The sequence below is a fragment of the Nothoprocta perdicaria genome, unplaced genomic scaffold, assembly GCF_003342845.1.
Source record: "Nothoprocta perdicaria isolate Ctin4 unplaced genomic scaffold, notPer1 scaffold_110, whole genome shotgun sequence".
NCBI classification, from domain to species: Eukaryota; Metazoa; Chordata; class Aves; order Tinamiformes; family Tinamidae; genus Nothoprocta; species Nothoprocta perdicaria.
The window spans coordinates 1,352,738-1,375,909 of NW_020454206.1; the positions used below are offsets into that span (position 1 = coordinate 1,352,738).

General features: G+C 41.1%; 1 protein-coding gene and 1 long non-coding RNA gene across 2 annotated transcripts; one reads left to right on the plus strand and one right to left on the minus strand.

Annotated features, from left to right (window-relative positions):
• Positions 1-5,537: 5,537 nt before the first annotated feature.
• LOC112957163 lies at positions 5,538-9,271 on the minus strand. The gene is made up of 2 exons (XR_003251165.1): positions 8,987-9,271; positions 5,538-5,917 (listed from the first exon to the last, which is right to left on the minus strand). It is a non-coding gene; the product is annotated as an uncharacterized LOC112957163 (long non-coding RNA).
• Positions 9,272-11,940: 2,669 nt separating this feature from the next.
• On the plus strand, positions 11,941-19,376 carry ZNF488 (zinc finger protein 488). The gene is made up of 3 exons (XM_026050677.1): positions 11,941-12,562; positions 16,276-16,504; positions 17,877-19,376. Exons 1-3 carry the CDS (start codon positions 12,284-12,286, stop codon positions 19,064-19,066), a joined length of 1,698 nt encoding a protein of 565 aa, XP_025906462.1. The 5' UTR covers positions 11,941-12,283; the 3' UTR covers positions 19,067-19,376.
• Positions 19,377-23,172: the final 3,796 nt, after the last annotated feature.

Here is a 23,172-nt window from a genome sequence, read left to right on the forward strand (position 1 = left end):
CCGCCCGTCCCCGGGAGCTGCGGGGCCGCGCGCGGGGCGCGGTGCGGGGCAGCGCTGCCCGCCCGCGCAGCGGGGCTTCCACCTGGCGCGCCTACAACGCCCTTGCTGTCACTCACAAGCGCCGCGTCCTGCCACGAAACGGTTTGCACTGCAGGGAAGTTCACCAGAAACGTCTGAAGCGTTTTAATGGCTTTATTCTGAAATCAAACAGGTACTAGTTGAAGGAACTAGCAATAATCTTGGCGGAAGGCATGATTTCTAAATAGCTCCATATTTTAATATAGTTTTTAAACAAAAACAGTAGCAGCCAAATATCAAATTAAGTGTTTTAAGATTAATTGCTCCTTGGGGGCTATTCCTTATTTCCAGCTATTAAAAAATGCTAAATGTGGTACTTAAATATTGATTATCATTCTAAAATAGAGTTGGTAGTAGAGAGGGATATTAATCTAGGCAGCTGGAAGAATAGATAAAAATCAAGATTTTTTTCATCTTCATACAATTTCATATTCCAATATTCCATATTTCAATTTCCAAATAATTCTTAAACTATGTATGAAGAATAAGATTTAAGGATCTTTCAATGTTTGTAAGCAAAGCAGAGCTGCTTTGTACAACTCCTCTAGAGAAACACGATCTTACAAAAAAGARTTATCTTTATTGACGTATAAATTTTAAGTCAAAATATTACTTGAAGTTTTTATCTGAATGCAGTTTAACCAGATGAGAAAATAAATTAAAAATTCCAGATAAAATATGTGGCTTGCTTAGGATGCTATATATGTGTATTTTTAGGTCTGTGATGCTGTGAAGCAATTAATATAATTTTTTGCAGCACACATATATTACTTGCAATATGGTATTAGTAAATATTAGGTCAGAGGGAACTATTCAGTGAGAACAATTTTATTAAAAAAATTATTTTGTCAGACCTATTTTAATTTATAAAAAACACTTTCTTTTGGAAGATTTCTTTGCTTCATKGTAGTGTAAATTCATTTGTTTATGTTTTTCACTCCACTTTCCTGTTACATAGGGCTATTCAACTCAGTTACTTACTGTTAGTTGGCATTATTTACTGTTTGCCATTAATGTAAAAAACATGAATGTAAGTTAATGTTGTTAATACTTCTAGAGAAATCTCTAGTATTAGCCATGGTAAAGAGAAGGCTGTCAGTCTTAAAATATCCTTCTTCAAATACCCATGAAAAGCTTCAAAGAGAGCAAAAGCTTATATATCTGTATCCATATGCATAGTTATAAATATGTCTGTGTGTGTATATATATATATATGTGTACACACATGCAAATATACAGATGCCTGTACAAAAGAAGTATTTGAACAGGTATCATCTTTTTTTTAAAAAAAAAATCGAGCTACCAAAATAAATAGCAGGACTGTTAAATGCAAACGTAACCTATATATCTTAAAAATCCATCAGAAAATTTCAGAAAAGGAGAGATCAATCCAAGTTAGATAATATGAAGGAGGAATGATTTGTCCTGCTTTTCCTAGTTATGAATTTTGTCTCTGTCTGACCGTGTCTGCATCATGGGCTGGTTGCTTTTCACTTTGCTGCGTCTGGTTGTAGGGAGTGGTGGTTTTTGTCAGCCGGGATGTGTATGAGGATGATCAAACAGACAAATCTGTGCAAGAACACAAGGCTCAGCACTGGATGCGCTGTTCTTAGCGACCCTTGTCATGCCCATTTTGTGCCTTTGGTGGTCTGAAGATGAAGAGGGAGGGGAGAAGGGGCTGTTTTTCCATGCAGGCAGGATGCTYGCCCAGCCCACGGCACTTTGCTTGGCCACAGCCAGCTCCCGAGCCGCACACCGGCCACTTAGGCAGGTGGAAGGGACTGGGGACGTTCTATGGATTGCACAGACGGACTGGGGATGGAGCAGCCATCCCTGGGACAGCACCTGTAGGAGCTTAGTGTGCTGCCCGGGCAGCACGAGAGCCAGCGGGGCGGTGGGCTCAGCAGCTCTGCCCAACAGGTACACACACACTGCTGGGCACTCARACTGGAGAAAAAACATCCAAACGACCATGGTCAGGGGCCTGAGCCTCTTCTAATTACATGACTCAAACAAGGAACTTGCTATAAATGGATACACGTATGTGTGACAAAAAAAWTTCTTGCACTCCACTGATAGGTGATAAGTTTGCACAGTTCTCTTGCCTCCAAATAAAAAAAAGAATTTGTTGCTTTAAAAATGTATATATTTGGTGCATRCTCTTAATGGATGGGAGAAAAGTAAAGGAATTTTTAATATTTGTGCTCTCTACTTGTATTTTCCCTGTAAAATTTGATATTCCAGTGGCATTTTTGAGAATTTTGTTTATTTCTAAAGTATGATTAATACCAAGACAATGGCAGCAGAAACTAGACCAAGTCACTGAGACACCTGCTAGTGTATTTGACTCTAGAATATGAAACACCATGCAATGCATGTACTGTGCAGATAAAGTTGTGTTAATTTGTAAYATCCACAGTCTGTTAACATGACAAAAACCTCAGACCTGGACAGAGAGCTATAACATACTCCCTTTATTCCATAGGAACCCTATTTTAAGTCTTAGGGCTTCAAAATACAAGAGCRGAAGTGTTAGATGAAGGTAATACTTCCATTAGACAGAAGAGCATTGAGCAGAAGACATTAGACAGGGTCAGTGAAGAGTGAGCCCCCAAGCAGTACCCCCACATGCACAGATTAAAAACCAACAGGGTGGAGCTATAGCCATGTCTTCCCTTATCCACAGGTAAATTATCTGTCTTTGGAATGAACTGCACCCTGATGGACAGCGCTAGCTTGTACATTAGCTCAGATGCAGTGCCAGACAAAAGTAATAATCCTGCATGTGAGGCCAACCCAAGYGGAGAGGAGTAGTGACCTTTTATACAACATGGACCCAAATTCCTAGACCTAATCCCTCTGAACCAGTGGGATTGTCGAGGACAGATGGATTTTATCCTTTCTAATCAGGACGGTAAAATTATTTACCACTGCTCATTGGCCAGGTTGACATTTCATGTATCCAGAGGTCTAAGAGGTGTGGGACAGGGACATGAATCATTCTGTGCAAAGTCAATTCATGCTCAACAAAATTTATAACCTCTGATTTCCTACAAGCTCTGCTAGGTCAAAGAAGGCTCCATGGGGAGCTATGCAGATACTCTTGCATCATGTACCACAGCAAGTCCTCATTAGTTTCCCTGATACACAGGGTACTCATTCTATTCCTACCCATCCCRTGATCATGGAAAATAAGATACTGGCAGTAGATATAGCAGTTTGCTTTATAATTTTCCAAACAGTTTAAGGAAATTAGACACTGAGCTCCCATTTGAAAGTCAGCAGAGATAGGGTACATTGGTTTCGTTATTCAGATCTCAGTTATTTCCTCATCAATATAGGTCTAATGCTAAGTTGGAGACGTTTCATTCCTGGGTCTCAGGTAAAGAATGGAAATCCAATCCTTGTGAGGGTTTTGGAAGCATAGGCACCACCTGCATCCACTTCAGAATGGAAGCTGGGCATATCTGTGGGCAGCTGTCACGTACCCAAGACCTCACTGCAGCTATCCCTGTCCTCAGAGAAAGGACAGCTTCACAAAAATCYTTTCTTTTAATCTGCACCTCCAAATGGTCCCTGTATTTCACAAGGCTTGCTTAAGGCAAATGTGGTGTTTGAGGTATTTGCTGATTTCCAAGAAGCAGTTTTAGGTCTGTCTTCTTCATTATTGCCACTGAAGTTTGAGAGACTGTTTGTAATAAAAAGATTTGGCAGCTTCATGATTCACTAGGCTGGGTATGCAGCCAAGATATAATGATGGTTCATCAAAAGCTGTCAGCTTGCATTGCATGCGCTGTGCATTTCAGGTGGTGGAAGACAGTCTGAAGACCACAAAGCCTTAACTTGCTGGCTTTGGAGGATTGCTCTCCAAAGAGATCATGATGATGCAGAGCATAAACCTGAGCACTCCAGAAGCTCAGAGGTCTCTGATTTACAGCAAAACCTTCATTCTGTGCTCACACACCAGAAGAGGCCAGTTTCTGCAAGCTCAAAGTAGACCTGAGGCTATTCTCTTTAGGGGATGTGCTAGGCAGCGATTTTTCCCTGCTTCTAGCCTTTTTTTTTTTTTTTTTTTGGGGGTCATTCCAAGCCAGAGCTGTGCAGCTGCAAAGGAAGGTATGAAGGGACCCTACCTATGGCTACATGAAACACCAAGGAAAACATTTTCATGACATTTCCACAGCCAATCAAATTCACTCCCYGTTTATTTGAAATGATATATGGCACTAATGGACTTTCTCAGTAGCTGCTAATCCCCTTCTCCCCTTGAATCCAAATTTGCCACCATATTAGAAGGGAGAAATACAACCTATAGGCTATTTCTCAAAGATGAGCTGGGGCTTAACTTGAAATTCAGAAATAAGTGACACATAATTAGTTTCCTTTCTAAAAATTAGCCGCAGTTCTTTCCTCCCAAGGTAATACCAGACCCTTACATACACTGCTTGGGATATGACTTGACCATCTGAAATGGGCAAACCTTTGGCTGACTCTTTCAACTCGAGTTATCTGGGAATGGCCAATTTCCCTGTCCTCTCCACAAACACTTGTGCATTTTTGTTGATTTACATGGGCATTACAGGAATATAAGGATATGAGGGAATCACTTCAAGCCTGAAAGGAAGTTTGCAGACCTGGGCCTAAACTGATCCCTGCCCCCTGCCCCTCCCAGCCAAGAATTTCAGGGATTTTATATTTCTATGTATTTTATAAGAAGAATTCTCCATCCATTTCTTTCAATTTGCAGCCCGTCTTTCCATTTTAGCTGAGATTCTCTGCAGTACATAACTTAAAAAGTAAAGAATCCTCACACAAAAGGAAAGAAAAGCATAAAAGAACTAGATCTTCTTGCCTGTCTACCTCTAATTCTCTTGAAGTTTCCTTCATGCATAAGAATCTTTTCTTCTTTGTAGCAACTGAGAATAATAAGCGCTGCAGACACAATGCTCTGTCTGCATCAACCCAGCTCCTTTCCTAGCTGTGGTTTATTGCGTATGACACTGCACGTCTCRTCAGGGATTCTTCGGTCCGACAGACCTCCTATTGAAACCAAAGGGAGCTTTGGCAGTGGCCACAGGAGTGCATTAGCAGGAAGTCACAGGTTATGTGCTTCAGGGTAAACACTGTCACACATTTGAGTACAGAGGAACAAGCTAAAAGGTAAAAGACATGATGGTTCCCATGTCTATCCYACCCCTGCAGTACTGTTGGCATTGGCCAATGAAGGGCTATGCTCTTTAAGCCARTCCTTGATCTGAAAAAAGGCCAGAGTAGATACATGGTCATACATGRCCATGGCAGACTGGGATAATGCTTCTCAGAGTTAAACACTTAACAGTTTTTATGAGTAACTTTGAGAAAGTTTGTTTTCTCCTGTCAAAGTAGGATAATCRCTTTGAAAGGAATGTCACTGTATCAAACCATGATTAAAATGGAATGTGAAGGTGAAAATGAAGCTGTTATATTTAATCAAATTAAGATAAGCAACTTTTATTATTCCCTTCCATTTACAAGTTTAAGGTGCTGAGCTAGCACTAAGCTTTGGCATTAGAACGAGCACTAATATCAAGTTCTKACCAAAAAGCTTTCCCCTATTGCAAAGGCATTTCAGTCGTTAACTTCCCACTGCCAAAGTCAATCATAACATTAAGCAAGGCTACAAGCCTTTTATCACCACCTAGAAAGGAAGAGCAGTGCTGAAGTTCACCATTGTCACAGTGACAAGGAGAATTGGTTCAAATCCGAAGAAAATAGAAGAGTGCTTGCTCAGATTGGTGTTTCTGCATTGGGTATTTCCAGGCATTTCTTAGGAGAGCTTGCAGTGACATCTGAAGGCCATCTAGTATAAAACCAGAGATCTAAAAGTTAACTCAGGGTTGTTCCAGTGCCCCCCTCTCACTCCCCTTCCCTAGAAATACTTGTCCTCAAGTCTGAGGGAGCTGCCTGAAAAGGAGAAACACAAAACAAAAAAAACCACCACCACACATACAGGAAGGCACAAATTTTAACTCTAGCTAGTGCAAATGTGATGAAATACAAGAGCTACAAAAGCAGGGAGCTAGATCTGCAGCATTCTGGCTTGGAAGAGCATTTTTACAAATGAGCTACTTCTTAATGTGCACAGCAGACTCGGGCTGTCGGGTGGGAGAGGCAGATACAGACCTGTCCTGGCAGCAGGGAGCTTTGGTGTTTCTGAACCAAGTGGATTTGCCTTCTAGCCACTGGTCAGGCTGGGCCACCCAGGTCAGCTGTTGGAGCTAGAAAGCAGCCCTGGGGCAGGGAGCAGGTTTTATACAACTAGAGAGGCAGACTCTAGTCCACCTAATAGGAACCACAGCTTTCTAGCTTGTTTTAGGGAATCCTGTTGTGATCGAGGGCAGCTAAAGAACCTGAAATTCAAGGTTTTGATGGAAGCCAAGCAGAAGGAGGGAGAGAAAAAAAGTCAATGAGGCACTGACTATTCTCACCTCCTGTAATCTTGGTGGAAGAAGCGACAACTGTTTAACCTTGTTTCCCTTATCTGCTTGGTTTGCAAAGTCACTTGTAAGCATGTGACCAAAAGGGCCAGCTAATATATGTTCTTTCTTTCTGAAAAGCTACTTAGAGGTTGGTCAGTTCTTCCAGTACTCACATAAAAGAAACACTTCTGCACACTTAGAGCAGGCTTTGCATTAGGCTCTGTTGCTAGATGTGCTAATAATATTCCTAAACTTCAGCAGGAAAGCATTTCAGTGATAAAGATCATCTGGGCCAAACTGAGGTGTCATCATTCTCTAAAACTCAGCCACACACATATATATTGAACATACACTTACAGGCAAGCTAAGTAGTATCTTACATGGCCAAAGGCACAGATTCCAGGGGGAATACYATCATCATGGGGAAGCATGAGAAACTTGATTGTACTTTAATGAGGCTGCTGTGTTAACTGCATGTATCCAGAGGCATTCTGAAGAGCTACCCATGGGGATGGGTCAGCCAAAGTACTGGAGCTATATTCTCAAAGGAAGCTKCTAGAGGTACATGCCACATCGTAATGAAGCAGAGTAATGAAGGTGCTGGGCATGAGTGGGTCGCAAAACTTCTAGATCAAGAGGAGCAAAACCAGCCTCAAGTATCATAGTTCATTTTGTAAGAGATTTGGCATAGGCTGTTCCAAAATAATCAGCCTGAACTCGTTTCACTAACAATTCACATGCTCCTTCTGGAAGCGAGGAGGCTGGGAGCAATTGTGGTGAACCCTTATTCATTTCTATGCTGGTTGAAGAAACATCCTTAATCCCTAGAAAGTTGCTTGCCTTTAAGTACTTGCTGTTTGTCAGATCTGTCACAAATCTCAGAAATCAATATGCAAAATCCATCACTCGGGGACATGGTATATGTGTATCAGATACTCTTTGTAGGATGAAGAGCCTATAAAGCAGCAAATCCCTAAACCAATCCATATGAAAAAATTGCATCTTTGACAGACAGATTATGAAAGATAGCCATCATCTAACAGGTAATCRGAGACTAATGCACTACTAATACACTATAAATATTGACTTTATTTCACCCTTTCAGAGGTGGGTGAGCCCAAAGGGATAGGAACTGCTTATGCAGAACATGAGAGAACGACAGGATTATTTTGCATAGGAGCTCCTGTCTCTGGGAGGCAACAGCACTCCCAGCACTGGTGGTTTGGGGCAAGCATTTCATTGYCTATGTGATACAGAGCTGAAGATATGACCTTCTCAGAGCCTCTGCTGTTGCTGTGAGCAGAAGACCCCTTTGCACAGAAATACAGAACAACTTTTCCACTTCCAATTTTAACTTATTTAAAGAAAATGAGCAGCAGAAGCAACTATGTCCTGCATTTCCTTTAGAAGGCAAAAGAGTTGCATTGACATCAGCGGTGGAAAAATAAGAACTTTACAAATGAAATTATATCGCTGGGGAAAACTTGAAGTTCTTGACCTGATGGCACTGGAAAGCACCCATGGGGGTTTCTAGGTCACYGAAAGAATGGATTGCAACTGTAGGTACTTCAGTGAGGAAAGAGAACACCTAATGGTTAAGCACTGGAGAAGCTGTTGCTTGCAGGGCAGGCTAAGAGCAAGAGGCAAAGTGGAAGGGCTCAGGTTGGGAACATAACTTCTGAAACAGTCAGCAGAAACCGTGTAATTCTGAGACAGGAGTAGTTGAACGTAGTGTAAGAGCAGGTCCCATAGGAAGTTGAACTAGGGGAGATGAAGTTTTGATACTGACCTCAGGAGCTTCTGCAAGTATAGAGAGAAAAAAGTGGCAAAGTCTTGGAGAATTCATCATTACAATCATTTTACTCACTACAAAGTAATTCGCCTACTTCATTCTGTCAATGAAAATGCCAAGCATTTTAGTGCATCTTGGGCAACCTCCTACCCATCCACGGGGAAGCATTACTGCTGGCAAAGCATCACTAACGCGAGTACAACACTGGACTTACAAGAGGAAGAGCACAGGGTAGATTTAGACTTGGAACAACACTAAGCTTCCCTGAGCCTTCCTGAAATGGCATCTTCATATGTCTCCTGACACTTCCATTGGCACCTACGGCAAGTGCTTTCGCTGATCCTCCTCTCGACCTTGCTAACCTTCTTTACATTAACAGCACTTCAAACAGCAAGAGCTTGCAGGAAACCTCCTCATTCCTTTCACTTTATCATGTTTGAACTGCACCATTTAGGGCTTTGCTTCTCATTTTTAAGTATGCTTTTTAAAAAGGAAGTTTTCATTGAAAAAGTCACCAAAATCTGAAACTTAGCTCCAGAAGAATAGGACAAATGTAAGATCTGTGTTGTTTATCTTATAAGGAGTGCCATGCTAACTGCTTTTTTTTTTTTTTTTTGAAACAGCAACAAAGTTTTAAAAGCAATACTTAGGTACTTACATAATATTTATCTCCTCTTCCTCTCTTACTCCTGCTGTGTTTGATCTTTTTAGCTCCCTTGAGTTCCTCTGCTGAGTTTCTTTTTCTCCACCAGAGGATTCAGACGGTAAACCAGACCAGGTCCCCTCTCTCCTATAATTTTTCAAGACTCAGTCCTTATTTTCTAGGAGGTTAGTATTTCCATTCTCCAGGTTGCCCTCTTAAATATCAGGAAATTCTCTACCATCAGCTGTGTAGAAAGCAGGATAGTAGAAAGCTGTGGGTGAAGCTATATTTTGAACAGAGACCTTTCAATAAAAGGAGCAGGTGTGGAGGCAAGCACTGTTCTTGCATCTGAATAGCAAGGGACAGAGAATGAATCATTCACAGATGATTACTACCAATTAGTAATTGTTATTAGTGATTAATGCCAGGCAGGTGCTCTRAAGCWACAGTGATGCAGCAAGCAAACAGCACATGGACATGTTCTGCTGTCACTTTGTCTCAGGAGGGATGCTGTCTTTTGCTGAGATGTCACACTAGATAGWGCATGGGACAAACCATTTCACCGGTCAATAGCTGGAGAGTTGCTAAAAGTTTCTGACAGGAGTCTTACTGTAACAAGCCCACTGGTGTGTATACACAGGACATCATTTTTTGTAGTTCTTCACAAGTCTGATCCTTTGTACGAGAAGGGAATGCAACTGTAGCCRTCACTGTGAGACTCTGGCATTTATTTCTGCAGATTTGGGAAATTTCTTTTTTCCATTACTGATCTTAAATTCATTCACAAATTACTTAGGAACAAGCAAGGAATTAAGGCATATAGAGTTTGAGGGATACTTGCGCTAGGATGCAAGAAAACATGGTATTTGGAAACACCAGGTACTCCTTATTAGGCTCCATTTCCCCCTGATCCATCAATCTAGAAGGATTTAGTGGAAGTGAAGGTGTGTGAGCACCTATCCTGCCTCTGGGAAGAGGCCTCTGCCTTGGGGCAGAGCTGCTAATGAGGCGTCTTAGCTGCCCTTCCCCTGCACAGAACCGGCCCTAACCCGGCAGGCGCTTCCGTGGGGCAGCAAACAGCAGAGAGATSCCGATGTCTGGGCATTATTTCCTGCCTTGGCCTTTGGGAGTATTCYTCATGTTGCCCAGCCATACTCATGATTCGGSCAAGGGGAGCAGGCAGCAATGCACRCACAGTTGGGAGCTGCTGGTGGGCTCAGTTTAACCCCTAGGCTCAGAAAAGCTGTGCAGGCTGCTCTCTGGGAGTCAGCGGTTCCAAAATCTGCCGGGCAGAAATCTGAAAGAGTGGGGCAACAGAGCTGAAGGCTGATGTGCCCTTTTGTGAGTCCTTCCTGGGGATGTACRGAATGGCAGGAGGCACTAGGTGGTGCTGACACACATAATTCACATCCATTTGCAGCCCGGTTTCACTCTCAGGGAGAAATGCGTCTGGGTTATGACAGCCCTTCAAGATAGAGGCTGCGAGAGAGGCAGGCACTAGGCACCAGCCTGGGTGCTYGTGTAGCTTCCTGGCACCCTGGTATCCGGAGCAAGAGCCTGACTGCAAACAGGGAGTGCCGCCCCTTTCCTAAAACAATTATATGTGCTTAAATCCAGCATTTGCGACTTCTTTCTCMTTGCAAATTCAGCCTCAGGGTCCTCAGGATTAACACCCACATAAATAAGGCACAACATGCTACTAGTTTGCAGATAGAAATTACCTTTTTTTTTTTTTAATGCATTTAACCACTGCCAATGCCAACTTTATAATCTTATTTTATATCGAGTTGGAGTTTTCATTTTTGGTACTATTTAAAAATGATTATAAGTCTACCATTTCCATTTATTAAAGTCAATATAGTTTGAATGGAAATACACACACATATATATAAATACATTCTATATATTTAGGTAAAGATATATTGTATGAATATATATACACATACATTTTATTCTCACACCAACAATAACTTTAGGAGATTAATTGTGAACATGCAATGAAATTCATGATTAGTAGAAAGCCTGGACTATTTTATCCTCCTCTCAGGTACTAATCCCTAGCAAGCCTTCTGACTTTTTATATCCCTTCTTTTGCTCACCATCTTGTTTGTCACTTTTAGGTCTTTATCTTTCAGAAGTTTATTATTTACTGCATAAGTAACTCCATATTTCAGTATTTTCAGGGTCGGGACTTAGACCTTGCCTAGTGGAGGAAGTTATACAGAATTAATTGCACTGATTTAGAAACTGATTTAGTTAAACAGTGCAAGTCTCCTGAGCACTTTATATCATTTCAGTTTAAGTCATGAATCATAGAGTAACAAATCAATTCTGTTGGCAGAGAATGAGGAAGATTAGACTGGATCTTCAGCCCTTCTATCTCAGTATTTATTAGGCTAAGGCCTCTTCAGGGCTTGTTGCTGTTCTCTTTAATTTTCTCTGCCTAATGGACCTGATCCAGCTCTTGATGACATAAATGAGGGTTTTTCCATGACCTCCAGCTGGGAGCTGGGGATGGCTATATCTTTATTAAATATCCAGAGAAGACATAAGAATGACAAATAACTCAAACCTGCCTCCTCACTGTATGCAGAGCTCCCAGCCTGAATCCCACAATACTGTCGAGATCGTCTCTGCCCTGAAAAATGTTATATTATTTTACATGATAAAGGCAAAATAAACAGCCCCCAGCAACACCCGAAATATAGCAATTTCTACCGATATTACGCAGGAAATATCACCATGCAATGAGTCACAGTCTGACTAACAACAACAGGTAAGTAAGATCTCACATAAATATTAAGTCGAGATGAAATTACCTTTTATCACTCCCCAGAGTTTTTGTGGGGCCAGGCTGAATAGACTTAGGGCTCAGGGTATTCCTGGTTTTGTTACTGCCTAACAAGAATATAGGTTGATGTTGCCATGCTGAAGCAAAATGCATTGCTGTTTTCATTTTCCTTCTCCACCGTCTTTCACATCCCTACAAATTACCAAAAATAAATAACAAGAATCTGGGAATATGCTGAGCAAGAATACTCTGACTTCCACTGATGGCAACTTCTGCTGACTGTGCCCACAGTTTCTTGTTCATGGCCATAGGAAGCAGCACCGTAGAAGCAGCTGAACTCTTTAGTATTGGACTGCTCCAGAAAAGAGTATTTAACTTGTTTATAAACCTAAGCTTTGGCTTAATACAAATTCAGTCTGAACTGAATCTTAGGAAAGCTGTGAACTCCATAACCAGCAACATCTTACCCTGCTCTGACAGTTCACCTACAGTTACAGAATGTCTTTATACTGTAAGTAGTGATGCCTCTTGCCATTTCCATCTGTATCCCAATTGTGAGTTCTCTTTTATTTTACAGGTTTATGATGGAACTTACATCCTTGCCTAAATTCCTTTGGACAAGTGACAACAAACTTCTGCATCATCACTTTCCAGACATATTTGCTACCGTTCATACCACACAAGACATTCCCAAAGAAGTAATTTTTGGACCATGCCTGCTGCAGAACACCCTCTTGGACACTGTAGCTTCTATTGCTCTCAAATGTTCTGATAGAAAGAACATCCATTATGTATTTAAGGTAAGAGAATACATCTTTTAATGTTAGTCACTTTAGAAAGGGCTACATCCTTCCTCAGCAGGTAACATTGTCAAGGGGTAATTTTTTATTTTGTCAGCACAACAGCTCCTTCCAAAGACAGAGGTAGCCCAGTATGTTTCAGATTTATGAGTTGTAGATTTGAGGGATCTCATTGAGAACTGTTTCCTTTCCAGGAAGAATGCAAAGTCTTACTTCTGTGCTGATGGTTGATGATTTGCTTCAGCACTGACAAGGAAAAGGAAGAAAGGGGGCAAATAGTTTAGGATCTTCATGTCCTGTTTCATACAACCTGAGGACAAAGAAGGCTTAAAATGAGGTGTTTTGGGAGATCAAAGAGCGAAGAGRGCGGCATTGCACTCTCATGCAGGGAGTGCATTTATGGCATTTGCAGACATCTCAGCAAGATTTAATACAATTTTCTCAGTTATCCTTAAGACTGAAATTGAAGGAAGGGGGATTTCAGTGCAGGTTGTATGGACTGTGTAAGATATCGGCAATCAAACAATTGGCAACTGGTCTGCACAATCATTAGGCAGCCACGACATTGCTACTAGTAAATGGACTTGCTAAAGTGACTTGAGACGTGTCTGTCTGTGTGCAGGTCCTCTTTTCAATTGCTGAGGTGAAGCCATAGAGATAGGTCTGCAGAGCAAAAGGAATCATCATGCAGGGAAAGCCAGAAGTCCCAGGATGGTGGTGGAGTGAATGCAGGCTGTTAACCTTCTCCAAATCTGGTTCYCAAGCTTTCTATGTTCCCAAGAAATACATTCTCTAGCCATAGCATTTTGATTTCAACAATGTGYATTTTTCTTAACAACATTAACTTATTCTTCTGGGTACAGGAGTGCATTTTGGGAATCAGTCTACATAGATAAAAGAGAGTTGGTGCTTTACAATCTGAAGCAAGCAATTTTCCCATACCTACCATAGCTTGGAAGGATCTGGGAAGAATCTTGGTTGTCCTAAGATTTCTGTTCTCTGGCAGAGAAAAATTCCAGGGAGAGTATGGAATGAGGAGAGGTAGATGCAGTTTTGTGGAGCTAGTTATCCTTTAAGACTTTTGCTTTAAACAGGTTTAGAGAGAGAAGAAGAGGCTTCAGGGCTTGGCTGATATTCATTTGGGTATCTGGTACAAATTTGCCTTCTTGGACAGTGTTAGCAAAACCCAGGTGAGCTGGCAGCACATTGGAGAAAGATCACTCCTGGAACGAAATATTCCTGGGGTATTTCTATATTTCTCCTGGGAGCTTTGGAATGACTGTAGACTCAAGCAAGAGCCTCAAAGGGTTTGTGCATTAGGGTGGTCCTTGAAAGGGATGCCTTTCATGCCTCACTACATTTGAGCTAAGTAATTGTTATGCAGCCATGAAATCAGATGCTTGAGTTGGCTCAGAGYTCTGTCTTTTGGCAGTAAATACAAGAAATTCTGACAAATAACTGTTTAAGATGTCATCTCCAGTCCCATATCTTGTATGTAAAACCTTCCAGAATTCAGGAACTGGTATTAAGCTTCTAACTCCATGTATGCTATGAGGGGCAAAACAAGAAATGGACTTTGATATGCTGGCTATGGTACAAAAGAGGTACACACAGGAGAGATTTGCCATTTGGAGTGTCTGTAACTGAAGTTCATGTTCATCCTAGTTCAGTAACAATCTTGCAGGACTTCAGGGAATATTATTTCCAGTCAGAATTTCCTCATCTTGGACTTGTATGTTTGGTCAAAAAGGATATTCTGTATGTTTTTTTCTCATATACTTTGAGACCCTAATTTGAGTTCTTTGGGTCAAATGACCAAAGAAATGCCAACAAAGTGCCACTGATGGAAGAAAATGCCTTGGCAGCCATGGGTACATGTGGCTCGTTCCGGCCAATCATTTCTCCCAGCAAAGCAAGTCAGTCCTCTATAAGAGGAAGCCAGATCTTCATAAAGCAAAGATGTAATTGAGTCTGTTGGACTGTGAAACCTTTGCCTCATTTATGGATACAAAGGATTCATCTAAAGGTCTAACTTGTCCTTTAGATGGACTTGCAGRACTTGCAGAACCTCTTTACCTAGCCCAAGATAGCATCCTTGCCTTGAGAGATGGAAACTAAAGCTGTTAGAGGCTTTTAGTTTTCTGCACCCGGGTCTTATGTTCTGTCCTTTTCTTCCCTCCCCATATAACTCTTTAAGTCTGTTTAGCTCTTTCTCTGAAGGCCCCATTCCCAGAGGAGTGGTGTTCCCTTTGACTTTGCTTAGAGCTCCGGGTGGGTGCTTGGTATTTCTGAAACACAGACACTAATAAATGACAGCCTCTGTCATAGCTCTTCGTTGCAGCCGCTGTGTGTGTGGGTGGGTGTGCTTGTGTCACTGTCAGATCAGACTTTTGTATTTCTCAATCCTATCATTGTTAATTACCATGGCGTTTAGAGAGAACCAGTTGCAAGGCATGCTAATTTATTTTCTCCTTTATCCTAATTAGCTCTCATGCTAATGGCATCTTAATGTTTCATTCTTGTGTTCAAGCCACTAATATGATCATACTGCTGCATGGTAGGTAATTGTTAGAGGGAGTTAAAAACAGAAAAGGAACAGCTAAAATATTAACACCCATCAATGGCTGCCTCACAATTAGTGGAAAACAAAGAGCTATACGTTGCTTGGGGTGAAATGTAGATCATGCTTGTCATTAGACATTTTTCATTGTCCAACRTCTTCCTTTCAAAACAATGACTTAGTGCTTCAAAAATTAGTTGAGGCTTTTTATGTGTGTAAATGTTGCCCTTGATCGCCCTGTGTTTCTGCCTCTGAGCTATGAAAATCTTCCCCATCTTTCAAATACTGCAGAGGGCATAGATCTGCTGTGGTAAACACCAAGGAAAAACTATAAAGAAATTAATCATTCTCTATTCAGAACAAATGCAATAAAGTAAATAAGATGGGAGCCACAAACTAAATGAAGAAAACAAAAACAAATATTGTATAGTTGTATTATTTCCAGAGCCTGGTCAACCAGTGACTAAATTACTCAGAAGTCTGGCAGAGAAAGGAGTCTATGGGACTGAGGACAATGCTATAAAATGTACACAAAAGGGAAATTTAATTTGAGCAGTAGACTTTATATTATTCTTTTAACTTCTGGGTGCCCAAATTTGCAGCTTAAGTAACATTTTAAACTTAATCTGTTTGATATTTCTTAATGCATATATACTGAAAGTAAAGCAAGCTCTCACTACTCTGAGAAATAATTAAATGAACAATATTCTTCTGGAGAGTAATTGTCTTTTTTGATGTTTTGAAATTAATTTAATTAATTTTAATGTTTATAAAGTACAGGAATACGAATGCCTCATTTTAATTCTGCAAAATGAAAGGTCTTGTGTAAGTGCATTCTAGTTGTATTTATTAAAATCTAATATTTATGTGATCTAGATCTAGCCAAACTATTGCATGTGCAAATGTTGCCTTATTAAATCAAATAATCAGAATTCCTCCAACACCACCTGATTCATATCCTCTCACATCTTTGGTACGAAGCACTGCGCGAACCTTGGGTTTACCACACTTGTGTGAGAATAGGACTCATGACTTTGGTTTGCTGGCCCTATATGAGGCAGGGAACAGCCTTTGCTAACAAATTTGAAGTAATTCGCCTTGCTTTGCATCCCAAGATCTGAAACTTCCCTTGTTTTTGCATCTTGTTTCACAGGTAGATGTTACATCTGTGCACAGTCCCACAGGACTGCCGTGGATGAGACTCGTTCAAGCAGCTGCCAATAGTAAAGAGCAGAACTTGGAAGCATACTTAAAAAATAGCCAGTTATATTATCGCTCCACAAGGAAAATCAACAAAAATGAGGAGCTCCTTGTCTGGTATGATGAGGAGCTTTCCAGCCTCCTGGGTTTCAATGAGATAAAAGCCCAGAGTCCCCAAAATGGTGAGTATGAAATTGTGAGTCAGGCAGAGGTCACCAAGGACTGAAGCGAATCTGCAGTGTCTTTAGCAATACAGGAAAATGGACCATATCYGACTCTAGCTGGTCCGCTAAGATAAAAAACTTTCTACCCAAGGACTGAGCCAGAGTCAGAGAGCAAGAACAGATGCAGCTCTGGATGCCGTTTGGCTGCTCCTTCCCTAGAAAGTATAGGATAGGAAAGCACTAGGGATTAATGCTGGAGTTTTTAAAGCTGTGTAAGGGACATCCTCTACTTGATTCTCTTCAAATTCTAAAAGCCTTACATATCAGTTTGATATATGCCTTTTATTAATACCTTGGGAAGTCAGGTATAGGCTAACATTCAGCTTTAATCTGGTAACTCAGCAAGGCTATAAAATATGTAACAACTCAAGCACTAGTTCATATAGCACTGCCTGCCTGTTTGGTCTAGGACATGGTGGGAGCAAGAAAAAGAGAATGATTTTCATTCTGAGATGTTATTAGGAATTTATGACTCTAAAAGAAAATAATTAGGCTGTTGTAGAAAGAATACAAATCTAGATTACAAGAGATCAAGCCCAGCTGGAACAAAACTCTTTATATCTTCTTGTTGATTTAAACACAACTTACATAGCTTGCTTGGTAAATTTATAAAGTAATCTACTTACCTGTAGATTAATATAGATGCATTCATAGCAGGAACCCACTAAGTCCTTTTTAACTGATTTCAGCATACTCGATATAGTTTCTGTGTAGACATAGTATGTGAATCTGAGCTTATACAGCCCTATAAATCTACCAGGSCATAGAGTTAACCCCCCTCCCCAGGAAACACTTCATGTAGACTTAAGACTTTAATCTAGAGGGTTTCTCCCACTAAGTCAATAACTTTGTTTTGATGTAAACTCAGTTTCTATAGTTCTGGAAGGGAACTATGTTGTGCTGAACCTTCAGAGCAGGATGTTGTAGCTCTACCCACCTATGCCAGAAACTTTCCCATTCATCCCAGGCCCCAGGTGCATCTGGCATCATTCACATTCATAAACTGCAGTGTGTTGTGGAACATCATAGCATGGTTTCCAAAGATTAAGACGTGCCATATGCCTCTTGGTCATTGAGTTGTGTCCTTGCTTGGCCGATTCCCTACACTTGCTGTCTGTGGGTAATCAATCATCCCAATGAAACAGCGAAGTAGTCTATCCAAAGGCCACCAGGAGATGGTTTCAGGTCACTGCACCTATTATCCTATGTAATCTTGTRTGATACCAGAGATGCTTGTAGTTTTTATCCATTTCAGTGATAGTGGTCACAATCTGCATCCATCCATGATGGGGACTTTGCAAAACTGATCATCTGTTGTCTGTTTCTGCAGAATTGAGATGCCAAGAATGCAACAGAGTCTTTAAATGTGAGCATTCCTATCTCTCCCATGTTCGCTTCCTGTGTGTCTCAGAGAAGGGTGCCCTGCTCTGGAGAAATTTCCAGGACCCCAAAATTGCAAAAGGCAGCTTAACTGACCAAGCCACAAATTTTCACAGCCTGGCAAGGGATCTGGAGGTCAAAATGKCAGCTCCAAAAGATGATGCCCACGGTCTCACAGGAGAGAGGAGAGCAAAATCAGAAGAGGCTGAGAACAACAGGAACAGGAAAACAGTGTTGTTGGAGAAAACTAATAATCTGAGTGAAGAACATACCTGTGRGGGCAAGGAAGAGATGGTGGGAGAGAATGCATTGGCTGATTCTTTCTGGAAGCCTAGTTCAGGGAGGCAGGTGACTAGGAAGGATGCTTTGGAGCAGAAGCAGAGCGCTTTCACTGAGGTCAGGAGAATGAAGGACAAGCTGAGGAATGAGASACCCAAGGAGTCGGAACAGGAGGACGGCCCAGTCCCTCTTGGTAAGGAGCAGGTGTCAAAGGAGGTGTTGCTGAACTCCTCCGGCAGCGCGTTCTCCTTCGTGTGGCCCGCCAGAGCGCGAGGAGAGCAGAAGAGCGCTTTCAGCAAGCCCACTAAGTGTCTAGCAGAAAGAGCCGCAGCAAATTCTTCTCATCCCGTGAACGACTCRGCAAAGACCCTGGGGGAGCTGTCCGGCCTCATTGCCACCACAGACATCATGTGCTGCAGCACCCTCCTGAATTCCAAGTTCTTTGTCAGTGATTTGTGCAGCTCTCAGATGCTGCAGACAAGCATCACTCGGAGCAATGTTTTCCCGTATGCCTCAGAACCATGGCCCAAACAAACTGGAGGACAGTTACAAAGCACAACCACCACTTCGTCCTCCTCTTCCTCCTCCTCCTCCGCTTCTTCCTCCTCTTCCTTGACTCTCCTTCCTCCCACCTTCACATCATTTGGAGTAGCTGCCCAGAACTGGTGTGCCAAATGCAACCTGTCGTTTCGCATGACATCCGATTTAGTCTTCCACATGAGGTCACATCACAAAAAAGAATATTCCTCAACTGAATCCCAGTGCAAGAGGAAACGGGAGGAGAAGCTCACATGCCCCATATGTCAYGAGTACTTCCGAGAACGCCATCATTTATCTCGGCACATGACTTCTCATAATTAGAGCCGTCAAGGCAGATGTCACCAAGAGACTGGGCAGGTTGGATAAAGAAGGGGAACATAATTCATTTGCATCCATTTCCTTTTTTTGTGTTTATATTAATTTCTTACAGGAAATCACTGTTTACAATAATTTATAATAGATGCTTGGCAAAAATATATATAATGTTTACAAGAGTCTGAGTGGGTTGTAAGTTCTGAAAACTCAACCTAGTCCTTGTCAATCCATTTTCAAGGAAATAAAAAAATGAATGCACATGCAGTATTAATTTGCAAAGAGTTGGGACAAAGCCATTGTTTTACATACAGAATTTGCTTGTATTTAACATGCTGGTGCCTGTGAAATAAAATGTAAATACAGAAGTAACAACATCCTTGCTGAATCTAGAATCTTTAAGCACTAAAAAAACCACAGTGCTTGTGTGCCAGAAGAAAAGTAGTAACTGTTTTGGGGCAGTTTTGGCAGACTCTTACTCTATTATGTTAGCTGGATCAGCACACTTGATCAGATTTGTGAGAGAAAACCTTATATCCCATTATCCGTTGGCCTTGGAAAGGAGCTACACTTGAGACTTTATCTGAGATTTGTGACTGGCAGCAGCAGACAAAAGCACAGCCAAAGAGGATGTGATTTGTAAATCAGTACATATGAGTTCTGATCTAGGCTCTACCACTTCTGAAATACCTTTTTTAAAAAAAGAACAAATAAACCTGGATCAAATTTTCACCACTTGTCAACATTATTGTGTAGACAGCAAGCACAAATTCTGCCCAGAGGTGTGTTCACTAGATCTGCGTGATTTTGATGGGTGTGCAGATCCAATAGGGGCAACGTTTGACCTGCCTCTTTTTTCTTTTTTTTTACTTTGTATATACTAAAATAAGTAACTACAGTGTTTGAGTTACTGTTAGCTACTGAGAGAATTTACAGTTTAGTTTAAGACTATAGGTTCTGTTCCGTTATTAGCTAAGAGAACATGTCCTTCAAAAATGACAGAAACATATATGAATTGCATTGGATAGTGGAATTATGCATTGCATCTGCACTGCAGTGCATCTGTTATCTGGTTTCTGCCACTGCACATTTCCAGCTTTTTCTAGAGAGGGTTCTAAGGTCTCTCTGTACCCTGTACACAGGAAATGTTTTTTCTCTTGCTTTCTTTRGTTTGTATTCTGCGTAATCTCAGGACCAGAGGAGCTTCTATCACTCGGGCGGAAAAAAACCAAAACCACAAACCAACCCTGTCTATTGTTACTGCAGCTCATCTAATTATCCTTTCATTACTTTTTAAATCCACTTAGGGACTTGCTCTTGAAAGCTTATGAGAGTGATTTCTTCAAGGTGAGCATTTGTGTCTCTCTTGTGTGATATTTTTCTAAGGTTAGTTATGATTCTTGTGGCCTGCTTCTGAACCTCCTTTGCTAGTATTCTGTGTCCCACAGAGAATGATCAGAAACCACCCATTCCCTCCCACCTAAGGGTGTCTTATGGATCTGAGCAGGTCATTGCAATATGCTCCTTACTATTTTCTGTAATATGTTCCTTATTATTTTCCGTCATGCTGATGATGCAGTCCAGTGCAGGTCTGCTGCACACTGGATAGAAGTTTTCTTTGAGTCCACATGAGGAGTCAGGGTTGATACTGGAAGTATCAGGCAGCAGGTAAACATATCTGAGTGACAAAAAAGCCCTAGAGAGTTAGGCTGTCAGTGGGATCAACTTAATATTACTAATTTTTATCTCTTGGGAGAGTTTGTTAATTCAGGATTATATACTAGTATATTGCTGTATATTTTCCAGTATATTGCTGTTGAACATTAATACATGGCTGTTTTCTATTAGCAAAAACATCTGGCTCATTGTAGGCCAAAGGCTGGCWGTTCCCCCCAGCTTTTCTTCTGAACATAAAGTGATGAAACTGTTACATTATGTCTTAGGATTGAATAGACATAAATTGAGACTGGAAGATTGGCTGGATTGTAACACAACTTTCCGAAGTCAGTGGTGGAAGCTGTTTCACTCAAGTCATTAAAAACCAAAGCGACCAAAAGCCTTGAAAGATGTGGCACAGGGAACAAACTTGCATTGAGCAGGGGATGATGTGGCTTCCTCCTAATCTTTCCATCTCTGTTTTCTGTCTAACAACATTTACTGTGCAAGGAATTTATTTATGGCAAGGTTTAATGGTCCAAGTTTAACTCCATCTGGCTTTTTCTGGGTGCCAGCCAGTTTAATGTGAAGTCAGTGTCCATAAAGTGTAATGAAGAACTCCATGTTGTGACTGCATGTATATGTGGTTAGGGTTATAGTTCCCATTACTCGTTTAGGCCAGATCGTGATCTCACTTATTCCAGCACAAATCCAGAATAACTCCTTGTTATTACTCCTGATTAACATCCATGACTTTATGATCAATCTGGCCCAGAATAAATAAGACTTAGCATTTTTTTGGTACCATTGCAGCAAAATATTATCTTGTTAAAAGATGCCATTTTTTTTTTTAAGACTGGTACAGTTTGAAATTTAATTTCAGATTAGCTCTGGAAAGAGGCATGACCAGCTGTATAATACCACCTAATATTATGTACAAGAATTACTTCAGTCCTAATCCAAGGGCCTAGTTTTCTAGTGTGCTGTATCTGAGGTATCACTTAGATCAGAACAAAGCACTGCCAAATCTGGCTGGTTACATTTTTTACTGATTTTGTGTTAGTGTGATTTTTGGCAAATCGGCCAATGCTAGAAATAGAACAGCTACTGAATCTTACAACAACAACAACAACAAMAAAATCCCCAAAAGATCCAAAGATGCAAAGACACTATCCTGTCGCAGGCAAATGTGTGCTGTGCTGCCCTTGCCCATTTGCAGGTGGCCAACGGCCTACAGGCCACAGGAACCAATTGCTGCTTATCCTCTCAAGTGTTTTGGGACCTAGAGCTCTTTGCACACACCACTCACCAGCGTAATTTCTGTGCCTGTTACACACACATGTTGACATCAGAGTAAAATGGCAGCAGAACCAGAACTTGACTCCTTATATGTGAAATGAGCTTTTGTGTAAAGTCCCTCGTGTAGGCAGGSAGCATGTCCTCTATGTGCTCAGGCTTAACTTCATGTCCCATCTTAGCTGGGTTACATTAACCAGTGGGCTTAGACACAAATTTTGAGGAATTTGTTTCTCAAAATTAATGTGTTAGTATTAGAGCCCAGKGAACCAAGCATTGCACAGGCAGAAGGAAGCCTAACAAGACAAAGGAAAACAAACTTCCTATAATTGAGTGAGGCTGGAAGCATTTTTCCCATGTCTAAAAGTCTGAAGATTTAAATTGGTGCAGATGAAAGGAAATCCTGCTAGAGGAAAGGCATTCTAGTAGAGCARGGGATCCTTGAAGAAATGGAGGAACCCAGGAACACGTGAAGGACTGCATTCTATGCCAGTGTCTTTAACCAAGAGGTTTTCTGTGACCCTAGGCTTCTGTGAGCAAAAAGTACCATCTAACATAGTTCATACCCTGAGAAGGTTCTAAGTTCACTGAGACAGGAATAAATATGACACAGCAGTTAGTGGAGAGGAAAAAAGTGTTTTTTAACACACTGGCCTTTGCAAAAGCTGGTAGTTTCAATACGGATTAGCCAGTAGATAACCAGTGAAACCATAAATAATAATTTGTGAATTAATGGAATTTGTCAAGTTTGTGCATTAACTTTCCAGCRAAATTGAGTTTGGTGTTACTTCAGAGAACTAACAGCACTTTTGATTGCAAATGGACTCATCAGCCAATGCATCTGCTTTTGTTCTTATCCGCTTTTGTTCTTATCCCAACTAGATTCCAATTTCTATATTTGYTACTCATAAGGTCTTACTATAGTATTTAGTGGACAAAATTATTTCCTATTTGTGCCCATACTGTACAGCTTTTGGTCACTGAATGGGTGGCTGAAGTTTAAGTGTGGGGTTTAATGACTACCATTGTTTGTACATGACAGCACAAGAGATTGTGTTTAGGAAAACAAAAGCAGTACGTCCGAACCACTTGGACACTGGGATATTAAAGAGGCTTAAAAACATAGAATATATATGTTAATGTTCTTTACTCATTCATTGACT